Source organism: Rhincodon typus, chromosome 8 (genome assembly GCF_021869965.1).
Source record: "Rhincodon typus isolate 14 chromosome 8, sRhiTyp1.1, whole genome shotgun sequence".
In the NCBI taxonomy this organism is placed as follows: domain Eukaryota; kingdom Metazoa; phylum Chordata; class Chondrichthyes; order Orectolobiformes; family Rhincodontidae; genus Rhincodon; species Rhincodon typus.
In genome coordinates, this window is record NC_063339.1 from 76,927,614 (window position 1) to 76,945,416 (window position 17,803).

At 44.7% G+C, this 17,803-nt stretch overlaps 1 protein-coding gene across 1 annotated transcript; it reads right to left on the reverse strand.

The window, feature by feature from the left end:
* Nucleotides 1-5,887: 5,887 nt before the first annotated feature.
* Nucleotides 5,888-16,792, reverse strand: LOC109938242 (intelectin-1-like). The gene is made up of 8 exons (XM_048600155.1): nucleotides 16,715-16,792; nucleotides 15,309-15,411; nucleotides 11,846-11,998; nucleotides 9,229-9,476; nucleotides 8,578-8,736; nucleotides 7,275-7,395; nucleotides 6,558-6,661; nucleotides 5,888-6,244 (listed from the first exon to the last, which is right to left on the reverse strand). The coding sequence occupies exons 1-8, from the start codon at nucleotides 16,790-16,792 to the stop codon at nucleotides 6,092-6,094; spliced, it is 1,119 nt and encodes a 372-aa protein (XP_048456112.1). The 3' UTR covers nucleotides 5,888-6,091.
* Between the last annotated feature and the right edge of the window lie 1,011 nt (nucleotides 16,793-17,803).

Consider the following 17,803-nt stretch of genomic DNA (forward strand, 5'->3'; position numbering starts at 1 on the left):
TTCAGTTCTTCCAGCTCATCCCTCAGGTCTATGCAGTGGACAAGTCCAACTCCAAGCTGGACAAAGTGTTTATAAATGCACGGAGCTCAAGCTGTCAAACTGGTCGGCTCCTCCCAACAGAACTGGATCTACGGCAACCAGAGAAACAATTATATCAACTGTGGTTCAGGATTCTGCCATGCAGAGGGGGGCAATGGCAGCGACACGTACGTCCTGACCAAGGGCAGTTGCACCATCGACAATTACGCCGAGGATTTGCTCATGGATCAGATTCTGTTGCCGGCGAAATTCGCCCGAATCCGTGCATGGAACGGGAGACAGATATACACCTGGCCACCCCGGATCTCTCCTGTACGCTGTCCCGGTACCTGTTCGGGGAGGCGCACTAGCACCTGGTGGCACGGAGCAGCGACGGGATCTGGTTCACTTTCAACGAGCGCGGGCTCCAGCCTCTCTATGTGGACATGGCACTGCAGGGTAGCCAGCACCTGAACCTCTCGTCCGTGCCATCCCTGGACTACGCCGTCTCGGTTTACGGCCAACGCCGTCTGCGCAGTTTCATCACCGGCAAATCGCAGCCAAACACCATCACCGGGGGCTCCGACACCGATGTGCTGGAGGGACATGGAGGAGACAATACACTCCAGGGTTCAGCCGGAGAGGACTATCTGTCGGGGGGTCAAGGAGCCGATGAAATCCACGGCGGTGAAGGCACAGACTGGATCCTGGGCGGCACCGACAGTGATATCGTTTACCCTGGGCCAGGGGCAGACCGTGTTCACGGCGGAACTGGCTCGGACACCGTGTTGTTTGCGGGAAACCCCGAGAAGAGCCAGGGAGTGCTGGTCAACCTGGAGCTTGGCTTCGGCATCGGGGCGGACACAGACGGCGATTTATGCTACACGGTGGACAATACCATCGGCACCGGTTACGCCGACGTGCTGATCGGCTCAGGAGGCGACAACTTCCTGAGCGGGGAAGGGGGCAATGTCCTCTTCCTCCCTTTGGATGGCCGGGATACCCTGAGGGGCGGAGACAAGCCGACCTCTACAACCTGGATGGCTCAGGAGGTCTCAAAGTGATCGACAACTTCACGAAAGACCTGAAATACGATACCATCGTCCTGGGCAGTCGGCACACGAAGGACAACCTCTTCCTAGAGAGACGGGATGTGCAGCTCATTGGGAGGCTCTTAAACATCCAAGAAGGTGACTTTTCCGGCGAATTCCTCATCAGGGATTGGTTCATGCAGCCAGAGAACCGGCACATCATTGTGCAGCTTGACAAATCCTATAACATGGAGGATCTCATCTCAGAAAGGGATCATCCTGGGACAAATCGTCGTCTTCTCCTGATCCTTAGAATCTTATATGGGAAACGTGAGGAGTCACACGTGTTAAGACCCCATGTAAGGCCCATCAACTTACCTGTCCTAGATCTTCACCATCCAGAACAAACTTTATTTAAGCGTTAAACTGAGTCAGAAAATCACAACCTAAATCCTTTTTTTGAAATGTTTTTGAATGCTGCCTCATCAGGACAAGAATATTTAGTTCCAAAGGATCACAACCATTTATACTGAAGGAGAATGACACTGGCTGATAGCTTGTTAATCAATCCCAATTGACCTCAGCATAGCCCTAAAGGAAGTTGTAGGGATCTATTGGCCCTGGCTCATTCCTGCTTCTAATTCCACAAAGCCACATGCTTTCAACATTTCACTTTTGTTTCTAGTCAGCTGGTACCTCTGTACAGATACTCTTCACTTCCAGCAAGTGTAACCAGCTCTGCCCTTACAATATTTCCAGTTCAAAACAAATAGTGTCTCTCTTTGGCTGTTCACAAGAGGCACAATACTGACTATAGTGAGCGAGCTTGAGCTTGCAAAAATCACAGCACTATGTCAATCAATGGATGTGGTTGTGATGGAACAGCTCATCCTGAACAACTCCAAGTGTACTCACAAATACACAGAAAATATGCTTAAGATCAACTGAAGTGTTCATAACGTGACTCTCTCATGCTTGACTGAAGCGGCTGAAGGAATATGTCCAGATTTACATTATCCCTGAATTCGAGAAAAACTTGGTGACAACAGTCCCCTCATGCATTCTCCATGGTAACACCTTGATCAATCACAGTTGACTTGCTGATTGTTCAGCATCATTTTCTCATGTAGCATTAACTATTGCTCGCTTTGAATTTTAGTATTCTTGGATCAGTCTTGAACATCAGCAAGATGCAAAACCTCAACAGCAATTTTATTTTTAATAATGTTCAATTTCTGGATAAACAAATAAGTATTTGTTGCCCTAAACCAGAGTTACAGTGAAGATCAAATCTGAATTATCAACAGCATAGTTTCACACAAAAGGAATGTGTTCAACACTTAGAACATTTCTTGAATTAGGGTCATAATGTCATAGAGATATACAGCACAAAAACAGAACCTTCAGTCCAACTCATCCATGTCGACCAGATATCCTACATAAATCTCATCCCATTTGCCAACATTTGGCCCATATCACTCTAAACCCTTCCTATTCATATGCCCATTCAGATGCCTTTTAAATGTTGTAATCGTACCAGTCTCCATCACTTCCTCTGGCAGCTCATTCCAAGCACACACCACCCTCTGTGTGAAAAAGTTGCCCCTTAGGTCCCTCTCATATGTTTTCCCTGTCACCTTAAACCTATGCCCTCAAGTTTTTGACCCGCCCACCCCAGGGAAAACACCTTACTTATTTACCCTATCAATGCCCATCATGATTTTATAAACCTCTATAAGGTCACCCTCAGCCTCCGATGCTCCAGGTACAATAGCCCCAGCCTATTCATCCTCTCCCTATAGCTCAAACCCTCCAACCCTGGCAACATCCTCATAAGTCTTTTTTGAGCCTTTTCTAGTTTCTCAACATCTTTCCTATAGGAGGGAGACCAGAATTGCATGCAATACTCCAAAAGTGGCCAAACTAAGGTCCTGTACAGCCACAACATGACCTCCCAACACCTTAATGGGGAAACATAGGCAGCAACTATTTCCCTGGCCCTTTCTCCATGGCAATGTCTTGGTCAATGAATTGACTTCCCAACTGATCTGCACCTGCATTTCTCCTCTAATGTAAATTGCTGTAATCATTTGAAATTTTGTGTTCTTGCATTAATCCTGATGAGTGAAGGACAAAACGTTTCAACATGTCTCTCCATACGCACTAAAATAAAGTCTATAAATCTTCAAAACTGCTTCTGAGAAATTGCTGGTTATTTTAAGTTGGTACTGTTAACAGCCATATTGGCTTCTATTACAATGTCTCCAAGAAATGATAATAATAGCAGTTTAGGATGCTTCTGCAATGGTAAAGGACTTATTCGGAATGTTGTTGGGAGAATCAGGAGTCCATTGATGAAATAGTTAATGAAGAATACTGCCACATATATTGCCCTCTAATTTACAGCTCCCCCCCCCCAGATCCCATGAGATCTAACTGTCACCTACAGTCTACCATGGAGAACCTTGTCAAATGCTTCACTGAAATCCGTACAAACAATGTATATTGCTCTGTCTTCATCAATGTTCTTTGTCACCTCTTCAAAATATTCAATCAAGTTAGTGAGACACGATTTCCCATTCACAAAGCCATGTTGACTGTCTGTAATCAGCCTTTGCCTTACTAAATGCATGTAAATCCTATCCCTCAGGATCCCCTCCAACAACTTACCCACTGCTGACGTCAGGCTGACTGGTCTATAGATCCCTGTCTTTTCCTGACTACATTTCTTTTAAAAAAATTCATAACCACATTAGCCAGGCTCCAGTCTTCCAGCACTTCACCTGTGGCTATCAATGGTACAAATATCTCAGCAAGGCACCCAACAATCTCTTCCCTAGCTTCTCACAAAGTCCTGGGATACACCTGATCAGGTCCCAGGGATTTATCCACCTTTAGGCATTTTAAGACTTCTAGAACCTCCACTTCTCTAATATCAACACTTTTCAAGATATCACTATTTATTTCCTCAATTTCTCTAGTTTCCAGATCCTTCTCCACAGTAAATACAGACCTGAAACATTTGTTTGGTATCTCAACCATCTCCTGTGCTTCACGCACAGATGGCCTTGGTGATCTTTAAACACCGATAACACAACTCGTGTCAAGGAGCTGCTTCCCAGCATTGACGGATGAAAATGTGAAATGACCTTATAATATCCATTGATGTACTCTGAGGAATGATATACCTTTGGTTAATAATCTTATGTTCAATTCCATCATACACATCTGTTCAATTTTATAACTAACAGTTTGGCTCTCTCTCTCCCTCTCCCTCACTCCGTGGCTCACCCACTCTCTCTGGCTCTTTCTCTCTCTCCCTCTCCCTCCCTCTCTCTATCTCACTTTCTGTGGCTTTCTCTCTATGTGGCTCTCTCTCTCTCTGGCTTTCTTTTTCTCTTTTCCTCTTTGAGGCTTTCTCTCTCTGCATGTGTCTGTGGTTCTCACGCTCTGTTGCGCCCTCTCTCTGTCTCTTTCTGTCTGTGACTCTTGTAATCGTACTGAGGTCCCTCAGAGTGGAAGATGCTCATGCTAAGAAATGTTTTTGTTCTTTCTGCAATGTGTTTTTAAAGTTACTTGTATTTCTACAACACACGTTATTTGTTTGTTGATCAACATTCCTGACATTATCCGCATTAAATTGAGTAATTCTACTGCAACTGTATCCAGGCACCTCCAGGTGAATTGTTTTATGAGGAGAATTGATGTTTTCCCAAAGAAAATCTACCCCTTGTACAGTGATGCAGGGAGGGCACCAGAGGGTGGCATTGTATCACGTTAAGCACAAGTAGGACAGACAGACTCAGCATTTGAACATCACTTTTTCATTCATTCATTCAAACCTCCCTCCACGACAAAGTGTGTCCTCTTGCAGGCAGAGATAGACACATCAGAGTGTGTGTGTGTGTGTGTGTGTGAGAGAGAGAGAGAGAGACAGAGTACAAGCAACAACTATTTCTATACCTACACGGGAGCTACAACAAAGACCAAGTCTGAATATCAAAAACATGGTTTGACTCGAAAAGGAATATGTCAAGCCTTGTGCCTTCTTTTGAAAACAGATTTCTTGAGTAACAACTACATTAACCCACTGCGAAGCCTCTTCTAAGGATGCCAGCTTTCCTGCTCCTCTGATGCTGCTTGGCCTGCTGTGTTCATCCAGCTCTACACTGTGTTATCTTACATTAGCAATCTAATTCCTTTAATCACATGCATAGGCTGTAATGTAGAGTTTTACGACACCAGGTTATAGTCCAACAGGTTTATTTGAAATCAGTAGCTCTTGAAGCCCTGCTTCTTTGTCAGGTGCAGTCCACAGCATAGAGCTTTAAAACACGGGTAACATGGAGAGAACAGATTTGGCCTTCCATGGGACAAGCAGTTTGAAATGCAGAGCATTGTATCATGTTAAATTCTTCTTTCATTGAAATAAAATTAAGTACAGATAAATTGATTTAGGCTGATCATTGAAGTACGTGTTATGATTAGTTGCATTTCAAAACATTGAAGGATTATTTTGAGGCATGAGAGAAAATGAAGACATGTAATGTTTTTAACATTGATAAGGGAAATGAATATCTGGGCAGGATACCTCCTGCATTTTTTTTTATTTACCACCACTGAACACTCATCACTTATCAGAACTCAATCTCCTGAAAGCATGCCTAAGAATCATTCTTGTATTAAGTTGTGAAATATGATAAGTTGGATGATACAGTAAGTTGTGGAAACAAACACATGCAGGTAGTATTTATAATGCCAGTTTATTGAAATCCTGTCAGGAATCTGATGGAAGCCACTACAGCATTTAGAAAAAATAATTTTCAGAAACTCCTCGCATGATCAGTGATTCATAATATATCCCGCACACCAAGCATTCAATGTTATACAAGTAGTCTCTTCTTGGACTTATGCTAATTTCTGAATTAGAATGAAGTACACCATTACATCAAGTCAATTTTTTTTTAAACAAAGGCACTTTGTCACATTGCAGTCAATTGTCAGTGGACTAACAAGGTACTCCCATGAGGATATGGCCTGCATTAACGGTAAAAGATCAACACTGCAGCCTCTGTAATCTCCTTTGATGCACTCCATGACCGATGTGTGCCAACCCCATCCCAGTCAAAGGCTGTGAAATCTCCACACTGCCTTGGCGATGCCTCAGGAAAGTATCCTCCACCCCCGATACACGCCTAGACATAAACAATTCGGAATATTTCAACAGTCATATTCATCAGCATTTCGATGGGCAAAATCGCGAGGAAATGAACTATTGAGTCACAGGCTGAATTGCACTGATTCAGAAAGCTGCAGATACAGACTCCACACAAACTACAGGAACTATAATGTGGGAAAATGTAAGGTTATGCACTTTGCCCGTAAGGAGCTGAGCATTGTTTAAATGGGGCCTCCTCTGAACCGTGATAATTCTGTGATTCTGATTGCTCACTCGCACCATCCACCCACTGCTCTAACATCCCTCGTTTCTGCAGTCCTAGTACTCACATGTTCTGAATTGCATCCAATGTATTTCACTCCAGAACACATCGCCAGTGCTGCTTTCTCATTGTTGAATACCCTGAATTGCACATATCCTGGTTCAAATTCGCCTGCAAACACACAACAAATCGCATGATTATTTAAGTATTAAAAAAACGCATTGGGTCTTTGAATGTCACAGTTTAAACCGTCACAGATGGAAAGGAGAAAGACATTAACCGATCGTTGCTGCTGTTGCCAGGCCTGCTGAGGATTTTCAGAATTTTGTGTTGAAGGATCTTGGGTGATTAGCTGGGTCATTTCAGAATTTGCTGTTTCTGCTTTGCTCCTATGCAGTCTAGGTGGAGCACTCTCGCCTGCCCCTGCGCAAAATCTCGCCTCACCTCTTCTGAACTGAGGTTAATAATGAGGTCTAGAGCTGAGTGGCCCTGACAGAAGGTTAGCTAATCACCGTTCATCCTTACATAATAATGTCATGATTTGAAGCATGGACATAGGAACAGGAAAGATGCTTTGGCCTGTTGAGCCATTCAATGAGATTAGGACTACTATACATCTGTGACCTTCACATGGACTTTGCAGTTGATTCTTGATTTGGACACAACAGGCTCCAAAATCCAAGCTCTCTTGCTATTTTCCAAAGTTGCACCAAGCTTTAGGTAACCAATTGAAGGTGATGCCCATTGTTGCTGGTATAGAGTAAATAAAGAATTCGGCACTTACGTTGACTGAAAGGCCCGTACAACTGTTTTATCTTCTCATCATTACCGAAGTCATAAGTGATGCGACTTAATGGCCCGTTATCATCTGGACATTTCCCTTTGTTGTATTCGACAGGGTGTTGCTGAAATTGAGCACATTATTCTCAGGCTGAAAGATATTCTACTTGATGTCTTGTTCTTCTGTGACCCTTCCTCTTCCTTCGCCCATTGATCCCACAATTTTCCTAACTTTGCAGTTCTATCCTCCCCAAGCATCATCTTCCTACCCAATCCTTTCCAATCTCACATCATCCATGAAGATATTACTGCTTTCTATATTGAATCTCCCATTATCTCCTGATTATCAGCTTGGTCCAATAGCAATTTGGTATCTGGCAGGCAGAAGGTTGACGGGCCAAGTTCCATGTAGTAGCTTGGCCACACAATCTAGACTGTGCAGTACAGAGGGTCTGTTGCATTGAGAGACGGTGTCACATTGTTTGAAGGACATCCTTTGCTAGATGATTTCTTTTTTCCTAAACAAAATGTTGTTGTCAATTCAACAGGGATACAGATGATCCCATAATTCAATTCAAATAAAAGGACGGTAATTCCAATAGTGCCCTCATCGATATTTATTTCCAAAGTCCTCAAACAAAAGTAATTCATCCCTTATCCCCTTATGATTTCTCACCATTGCTGCGGTTCTTAACCACTAAACAATTTAATATAAATCTAATTTATTGTCTGTGAGGAAATTAAGGGCAAAGTGGGGTTTGTGAGGGTGGGGGAATAACGCAACCCTCAATATTCTTTAATTTTGAACAAATTAAGTTTTTGGATACACAAATGTTTTTTGTTAGAATCGTGAACTGGAATCTATCCCAGGCAGCTATGAATGCTTTTTAGGGGCAATTTGCTAATTTCCCATCTATGTTTTCTTTTTAAATGTTATGCTGAGCTTCAGCTAATCACTTTTGTAGACAAAGCCCATTAACATTGGAATACCGTAATTTATTTAAGTCCCTGCATATTATAGTGAACTTGGAGAAAGGTCAGTTAAAATTGCTCATCTTTTTTCCCATTATGATACTGACTAAACATTAATAAAGTAATTGGTAGTAAACTATTTTGAGACATCCAGATGTTATGAAAAGTACCATTGACATGCAAGTCTTTTTTTTTAATTAAACTCACCATTATTCCTTGTTCACCTGAATCTTAACAGTGCTGACTAATAAGTAATGGAGATAAGACATAACTCCTGTTTCCATACTGTAGTGATTCTGATTTTTATGAAATGCAGGCACTGCTAAGATACTCACTTGGAACAGCTGATACAAGTTTCCTCCATACTGTTGTAGGAAGTTGGTTTCGGTGTGATAGCGGAGGATTGCTGCATCTTTCCAGCTGTTCAGTGGTGTGTCATTTGGCACGTGCCAAACTGATATGTCTGAAGCCTTTATGCCATAGTAACCTGGGTTCTGTTTGTAAATAGACACAGATCGTCACAGCGACAGTGAGCAGCGTTCACGAGCATCACTAAGCCCCTGAGCACATCCTCACTCATTAATGTGGGAGCCTCATTCTTGTTCAGTTAAATTCTAGCCCAGTATTACAGAATAAGGAACCTCTATTGCAGTGACATCATTTAACAGGCAAAGTGGCCTGTGGACAATATTCTCCACCAATGTCATCTCACAGAGTCATAGAATTAATTGGAGGCAGGCAACTAACCAAAATCAACCATTCAAATGAAAAATACCACAATCTCTTCATTCATAGGGCAGCAAAATTGATTGGCAATTCAAACGAGACCTTTTGGCTTTAAGTACAAATCAATCTCAGCTCCTCCCAATGGATCTTTTGTTCTTTCCATATTTATTTCTGTTGCTTCAGCTCTGGTCAGCTGTCCCATTCACACTAATTATGACAAACGTTGTTTTAAATAAAGAGATTACACAGAAGCTCATCACCTTCAGGTCATCACTTGTCGCTCCTTCTGGTGAACCAAATGTTGCATAGTTGGACCATGACCTATCTCCTGCTGGAGAACTGGCATTACTCCCTTGCTGGCTGGACCAGCGATCTCCAGTGGTGCATTTCCCAAGTATATTGTTCTCATGGACACTTGCAATTAGGGTCCAACCTCCTCCATTGGTCGTCATGTCACAGAAGGCTTGGTAGACTTCACCATTACTGGTTATGAATAGATGGACACCATCTGTATGAAGAGGATAAGATTAGGCAATTCAATTGAATAAGAGCATTTGACAGCAGCAATGGCTGTGTATGTCAAATGGTTGGAACTACCATCACAACCGAACGGACACATTGGAGGTGCTTTCCCTGTAAAATAAACTAGGTGTTGAATGACTGAATGGAAAACCAGGACCAAATGTAGATGACAGTGTCAAATGTGGTTAAAATAATGGCTTAAAAAAGAGACTCTCTCATAATGAAGGATTGGATTTGCGCTATAGACTAGAGTGTCTCCAATCACTTCACAATTAATATAAGTGGAAGAAACAATTATATGTGGGCATGTGATTGTCCTTTTTTTTTCTCAATACTTTCTACCCAGCTGAATTAATAAATCCCAGTGCAATAGCAGGAAAATGACTTCATTTACTTTGTACCTTCCCACTCTCGCAAAATTTCTGTCTCCCAACGATGGGTTCCGCAACTGGCCAGAGGAGTCAAGAGCGTCCACTCTGTGCTTCTTCATTGAAGGTTCCAATATTCACAAACAATCAAGTATTTTTCTGACTCTGTAGCATTGGCAAGGAACATAGTGGTGTTCACCACTTTTCTGAAGGAAGTTTCAGACAAATTGCACACAGTGCCTGCCTCAATTTCCCTGATCCACCTTTAGCACTCAAGTTTCCCTACGTCAAAGGGAAGTCTAAACATTAGTTTTTCTTCAGAAGAGCCTCACCTGTCTCCTTTATTGCAACAAGATCTGGATGATATCTAGCCTTGGGCTGACACGTGGCAAGTAACATTCATGCCACACACATGCCAGGCAACGACCATATCCAATACGAGACAATTTCACCACTACCCCTTCACATTCAACGGGGTTATCATCACTTAATCCCTCACTATCAACATACTGGGGGTTACCATTGACCAGAAGCTCAACTGGGGACTCACTAGATGAATGCAGTGGCCACAGCAGCAGGTCAGAAGCTTGGAATACTGTGGCGCTTAACTCATCTCCTGACTGTACAAAGCCTGTCCACACTTGCCTAGATGAGTGCAGCTCCAACAACACTCAAGAAGCTTGACACCATCCAGGACAAAGCAGCCCACTTGATTGGCACTACATCCACATACGTCCACTCCCTCCACCACTGACACTCTGTAGCAGCAGTGTGTACTATCTACAAATTCACCAAAGTTCCTTAGACAGTGCCTTCCAAGCCCATGACCGTTTCCATCTAGAAGGACAAGGGCAGCAGATACATGGGAACCCTCCACCTGCAAGTTCCCCTCCAAGCCACTCACAGTCCTGATTTGGAAATGAACCGTCATTCCTTCAGTGTTGCTTGGTCAAAATCCTGGAACTCCCTTCCTAATGGCATTGTGGGTCAACCCACAGAGGGTGGTCTGCAGCCATTAAAGAAGGCTGCTCACCACCTTCTCAAGGGGCACCTAGAGACAGAGAATACGTGCTGGTCAGCCAGTGACACCCATATGCCACAAACGAATTTTTAAAAAATCTGCAATATGCCTAGTTGTGATTCTTGCATCCTTTTAACCTTCTACCCTTCTCTAAAGTGTAGATCATGCTTGTATATTTCCTACCAAAAAGCATCTCTTCATATTTCTCTGTGTTAAAGTTCATTTGCGATAATTGTCCCATCTTCAGGTTTGCAAAAACAAAGTTTTTCTATCTCACCTCAATGAAGTTCATCCTTGCTATTCTGTTATTTTGTAGCACTCCTCCACTCTATTGCTGATCCCATTGTGCATGCAGTTTGGTCTCATCTGTGCACTTAGGAATTGCGTTTCGTTTCCACAGTCCAATTGTGAACAGTAGTGGTCTCAAGCGCGGACCTGCATGTAGCACCACTTCACACTTTCTGTCACGTAGCAAGAGTTTCCTTCCCCTCTCTGTTTTGCCTTGAAGCAGATGCAAGAAATACAGTCCCCATAATGTTATTTGAACTAGTGCAGAGTTCACTGGTGTCCCCGCCAACATTAACCCAACAACCCAGAATGAAAATGACTTACATTCATCTCACGTCCTGTTTGACGGGACTTTGTACGCACAGTTGCTGTCGTCCTTGACTTTGTAACAGCAGTGAGTGACAGCAGTTATTGTTACAAAAACTCTCCACCGGCTACAAAACCCTTTGGGACCTCTTGAAGGTGTGAAATGTGACACATAAATATAAGTTTTTTTCCCCCTTTTCCAGTAGTCAGTGAGAGTTACAAACACTGGCTGAAATTAATGGCAGAATAGGTAATGAAGCAAGGAAGACTGGTTATTTTTCGTTTGTCTCTAAGGCACTGAACGGAACTGTAGCCACACTGATGATATCTTAGCTTAGTGAGGCAATCGTATTTTCTGCTGAAAACATTTACCTTTGGTCACGTGGTACTTCTCTTTGAGTTCCCGGCAGCTCCTGGTTAAATTGTGGTGGTTATCGGGTTTATCCGGGTGGCCATTGTTGTTGACTTCAAAGTCACCCAAGACGTTGAGAATTGCAATGTCATGGTTTCCAATGCCAATTTCATCTTAATCACAAAAGATATATTCTGTATCAATGCCAGTGAAAGACGCAGAAAAGACAGAAACATAGCAACATGGAGGTAGAGGTACAGACAATGGGACAAGAGTGAAGACAGAGAGGGATACAGAAAGGGGACAGAGATGAGGATGAAGATATAGCAGTAAACAAGAATGATACAAAGTCAAAGAGCCTTAGAAAAGAGGCATCGGGGACAGTTACGAAGAGGAGACAACAAGGTGCAAGGCTGGATGAACACAGCAGGCCAAGCAGCATCATAGGAGCAGAGAGGCTGACGTTTCGGGCCTAGACCCTTCATCAGAAAAGGGGGAGGGGAAGGGGGTTTTGAAATAAATAGGGAGAGAGTGGGAGGCGGATAGAAGAGGGATGGAGGAGAGGATAGGTGGAGAAGAAACAAACAGGTCGAAGAGGCGGGGATGGGGCCAGGAAAGGTGAGTGTAGGTAGGGAGTTAGGAAGGGGATAGGTCAGTCCAGGGAGGACGGACAGGTCAAGGGGGCGGGATGAGGTTGGTCGGTAGGAGATGGAGGTGCGGCTTGAGGTGGGAGGAGGGGATAGGTGGGAGGAAGAACAGGTTAGGGAGGCAGGGACGAGCTGGACTGGTTTTGGGATGCGTAGGGGGGAGGGGAGATTTTAAAACTTGTGAAATCCACATTGATACCATTGGGCTGCAGGGTTCCCAAGCGGAATATGAGTTGCTGTTCCTGCAACCTTCGGGTGGCATCGTTGTGGCACTGCAGGAGGCCCAGGATGGACATGTCGTCTGAGGAATGGAAGGGGGAGTTGAAATGGTTCGCGACTGGGAGGTGCAGTTGTTTATTGCGAACCGAGCGTAGGTGTTCTGCAAAGCAGTCCCCGAGCCTCCGCTTGGTTTCCCCGATGTAGAGGAGGCCACAATGGGTAAAGTGGATGCAGTATACCACATTGGCAGATGTGCAGGTGAACATCTGCTTGATGTGGAAAGTCTTCTTGGGGCCTGGGATGGGGGTGAGGGAGGAGGTATGGGGGCAGGTGTAGCACTTCCTGCGGTTGCAGGGAAAAGTGCCGGGTGTGGTGGAGCTGGAGGGGAGTGTGGAGCGGACGAGGGAGTCACGGAGAGAGTTGTCCCTCCGGAAAGCAGATAAAGGTGGGGAGGGAAAGATGTCTTTGGTGGTGGGGTCGGATTGCAGATGGCGGAAGTGTCGGAGGATGATGCGTTGGATCCGGAGGTTGGTGGGGTGGTACGTGAGGACGAGGGGGATTCTTTTTTGGTTTTTATTGCGTGGACGGGGTGTGAGGGATGAGGTGCGGGAGATGTGGGAGACACGGTTGAGGGCGTTCTCGACCACCGAGGAGGGGAAGTTACGGTCCTTGAAAAACGAGGACAACTGAGATGTACGGGAGTGGAATGCCTCATCCTGGGAGCAGATGCAGCGGAGGCGAAGGAATTGGGAATAGGGGATAGCATTTTTGCAGGAAGGTGGGTGGGAGGAGGAGTATTCTAGGTAGCTGTGGGAGTCGGTGGGCTTGAAATGAATATCGGTTTCTAGGTGGTTGCCCGATATGGAGACAGAGAGGTCCAGGAAGGGGAGAGAGGTGTTAGAGATGGTCCAGGTAAACTTAAGGTTGGGGTGGAAGGTGTTAGTGAAGTGTATGAACTGTTCGAGCTCCTCGTGGGAGCACGAGGCGGCGCCGATACAGTCATCAATGTAACGGAGGAAGAGGTGGGGTTTAGGGCCGGTGTAGGTACGGAAGAGGGATTGTTCCACGTAACCTACAAAGAGGCAGGCGTAGCTTGGGCCCATGCGGGTACCCATGGCTACCCCCTTTGTCTGTAGGAAGTGGGAGGAATTGAAAGAGAAGTTGTTGAGTGTGAGGACGAGTTCGGCTAAGCGGATGAGGGTGTCAGTGGAGGGGGACTGGTCGGGCCTGCGGGACAGGAAGAAGCGGAGGGCCTTAAGGCCATCTGCATGGGGAATGCAGGTGTAGAGGGACTGAACGTCCATGGTAAAGATGAGGTGTTGGGGACCGGGGAATTGGAAGTTCTGGAGGAGGTGGAGGGCGTGGGTGGTGTCACGGACATAGGTAGGGAGTTCCTGGACCAAGGGGGAGAAAATGGAGTCCAGATAGTTGGAGATCAGTTCGGTGGGGCAGGAGCAGGCGGAGACAATGGGTCGACCAGGGCATTCAGGTTTGTGGATTTTGGGAAGGAGATAGAAGCGGGCAGTGCGAGGTTGGGGAACGATGAGGTTGGAGGCCGTGGGTGGGAGGTCACCTGAGGTGATGAGGTTGTGGATGGTTTGGGAGATGATGGTTTGGTGCTCAGGGGTGGGGTCTTGATCAAGGGGGCGGTAGGAGGAGGTGTCGGAGAGTTGGCGTCCGGCCTCGGCGATGTAGAGGTCAGTGCGCCACACTACAACTGCACCTCCCTTGTCCGCAGGTTTTATGGTGAGGTTGGGATTGGAGCGGAGGGAGCGGAGGGCTGCACGTTCTGCGGGGGAGAGGTTGGAGTGGGTGAGAGGGGTGGAGAGGTTGAGGCGATTGATGTCTCGACGGCAGTTGGAGATGAAGAGGTCGAGGGAGGGTAGGAGGCCTTGGGGTGGTGTCCAGGAGGAGGGGGTGTGTTGGAAGCGGGAGAAGGGGTCAGTACGAAGAGTTGGACAGACCCAGGGATGAAAAGGAAAACAAGTGGGAAATACCAACAGAAACAAGGAGATAGCAGAGATGCATGAAATGGAAAGGAAATAGAAAGATACAGTGACAAAAGTAAAATGCAGTGGGGCAGGATGAAAATCGAAGTATCTATGCTGAAAAAGAGAACAGAGCCAGAGACCTATTTAGAAAATGACAGCGAGAACATGAAAAAGGAGAAGTAGCTGAAACGATGAAGTCACATATTGAAGCACATAGAAAGAATGGGACAGAAAAAGAGAAAACCATAGCAACAGAAGAACAAAAGGAAGAGAGAATAAAGGGAAAGAAAGATTTATGTTTGGGTTGCACCTTAGAGGCACTGCTTGTCCTCTGGCACATTGTTGAATTGATTAGACTCCTGATGGGAACACCGCACTGATCACCTGTGGACAGTCAATGCCCTCTTCAACAAACAACAGAGATGTAACTCCAGGAATTTCTGGGGGAGGGATATAAATCCAGGGTTTGGTGCCTACATCAGACTCTGGGGAATGCGGAAACCCCCTGAGAAAGGATGAAACGGTACACACCAGGATCCAAGCTGGTCTGTACTGTCCCACCCATTATATCTCCCAGTTTAAATTCACAAAACCAAGTACAAAAACACGATAAAGTCACCACTTACCTTCATAATGAGTAGGGGATTGCTCAGTGTTGGCAATGACAAGGAGCAGAAGAAGGATGGTCTTCATTTCTTCACAACAGCTTTTCTGTGAAGGGCTATAATTCTGGGATTGTTGTCAACAAGAGAGGAGGAGAAAGTACATTACCTCTACTGGCATTTTGAACGTTGCATTAACTCATTAATTCTTCTACTGGATGGATGAAGTCAGTTCCTGCCTTATTGTAGAAAATTGCTGATGGATAACACCGGACCTCGAAGTCAAACTGGGATTACTGCAGTAACTCACCTCAATGCCTGTCCATCATCTAATGCACAATTCGAGATCGTGATAGAACACATTGCGCTTGTCTGAGTGAATGCAGCTCGAAGAACACTTTAAAAAATTGACACCATCTAAGAGAAAGCAACCTGCTTGATTGACACCTCATCTTTTACCTTAAACAGTCTCTCCCTGCATAGGCAGTGCCCAGAGGTGGAGCATATAGCAAAACGGCAAGGCTTTTTCAATAATACCTTCCAAACACACAATGTCTATCTTGAAGGACAAGGGCAGCAGACGTATGGGAAGACGACTACTGGAAGAGCCCTCTTCAAGCCATTCGCCATCCTGACCTGAAGTTATAACATTGCTCCTTCACTGTTGGTGGGTCAAAACCCTTGATGTCCTTTCCTAATGGCACTATGGCTCTAGGTGTTCAATCATGTTGTTCAACATCACCTTCTCAAGGGCAGTTAGGGATGGACAAGAAATGCAATCATTGTTAACAATCCATAAACAAACATATAAAATAAAACACTACCAACTCAGGTAAAGAATAAATATAGAAGGAAATAAACATCGGGATAAGACAAAAAACAGAACACAGAAAAGTAAGCAATTTCTGTTTTTGATGTTGTCTAAACAAGACTTATAACCTAGACCAACAAGAGTCCAGATTTGTGTCATGGACCTTGACTGCTGTAACTAATGCATCTCAGTGTTAAAAGGGCACTTTGACTTAAAATGACCTCACTGCCTGAGCCAAATTTATTTTACACTTATATTATTCAACGAAATTCAGATCATTCAATGAAATGAAAGGAGAAGTGAGACAGCAAGGAGTCACTTTCAGGACACTAATAGTAAAGAAGCATATCTTCAATAGCAATCTTTTGAGTTCTACATTTAATTTCATATTGAACCTTGCCTGAAGCTGCTATGAGATTCATAGAAATATAGTGAGGACTTTAAGCTCTAAATTAGCAAATTTTCCATCATTATTACATTAAACAGCACCTTTCCAAAGTATCATTAGTTACGATGTACTGCTCACACATGAATATGGATATATTCCATCCCTACCCACAGAGTTCAATCCGATTCTGGGGACCTGCTTCCTGGAGGCCTGATTTTGGAAACTCCTTACCTGTCTCAACAGCTTGATTGCAAATGCATCTACATGGCAGATATGGGGGACTATTATATTCTCCAGCGCCTTCACCATCTAACAATAGATAGATGAAAGATGGATTGCTGTAAGATGATACCAATTTATTATAATCTCCTGAAATAGTCAATAGGATATCTAGGACACTGGGAGATCAGTTTCTTAACTCTGTAACCCAAACCTGAATATTGCTTAGCCTCATACTGGATACTGGATGCAATGACAAAAAACATGCGATCAACATCCTGTGTTTGTATAGTGTCTTTTAACAGAAAAAAAAACTGCCCCAAGCAAATTCACAGAAGCATTTTCAGAAGAAAACATTGGGGAATAAAGATCAAGGACCAGAATTTGAGAAGAGAGTTAGATTTCCAGGAAGTCTTAAAGAAGAAGAGGAGGTAGGTACATTATGTTACTTGGGTGGATGTCCTGTTGACCCAGATGGGTTCCACTTCCAAATGGCAAGGCAACAATAGTGATGACAATTTGGATTCATATAACACCTGTCAGACTTAAGGCACTTTAGAGGAATGTCAAAAACAAATTGCAAACAAGTCCCATGAGACTTTATGAGGTGGTCAAAAAGTTTAGTCATACAGGTATCTTTTACAGAGCCTCCTAAAAAAGAGAGAGCTAAAAATTACTGAGACAACAAGGTGCAGAGCTGGATGAACACAGCAGGCCAAGCAGCATCATAGGAGCAGAAAGGCTGATGTTTTGGGCCTAGACCCTTCATCAGAAATGGGGGAGGGGAAGGGGGTTCTGAAATAAATAGGGAGAGAGGGGGAGGCGGATAGAAGATGGATAGAGGAGAGGATAGGTGGAGAGGAAGCAGACAGGTCGAAGAGGCGGGAATGGAGCCAGTAAAGGTGAGTGTAGGTGGGGAGTTAGGGAAGGGATAGGTCAGTCCAGGAAGGGCCGACAGGTCAAGGGGGCGGGATGAGGTTAGTAGGTAGGAGATGGGGGTGCAGCTTGAGGTGGGAGGAAGGGATAGGTGGGAGGAAGAACAGGTTAGGGAGGCGGGGATGAGCTGGACTGGTTTTGGGATGCGGTAGGGGGAGGGGAGAT

Bases quoted from the DNA above. Each gene is read 5' to 3' on its own strand.
- LOC109938242 (XM_048600155.1), bottom strand. From the start codon at position 16,792: ATGGTGAAGGCGCTGGAGAATATAATAGTCCCCCATATCTGCCATGTA. The intron at 9,477-11,845 runs GTAAATGTTTTC...CTCTTCATACAG, and splicing joins GAAGTACCACGTGACCAAAG to ATGGTGTCCATCTATTCATA. The intron at 6,245-6,557 runs GTGAGTACTAGG...GTTTATGTCTAG, and splicing joins TTGGATGCAATTCAGAACAT to GCGTGTATCGGGGGTGGAGG.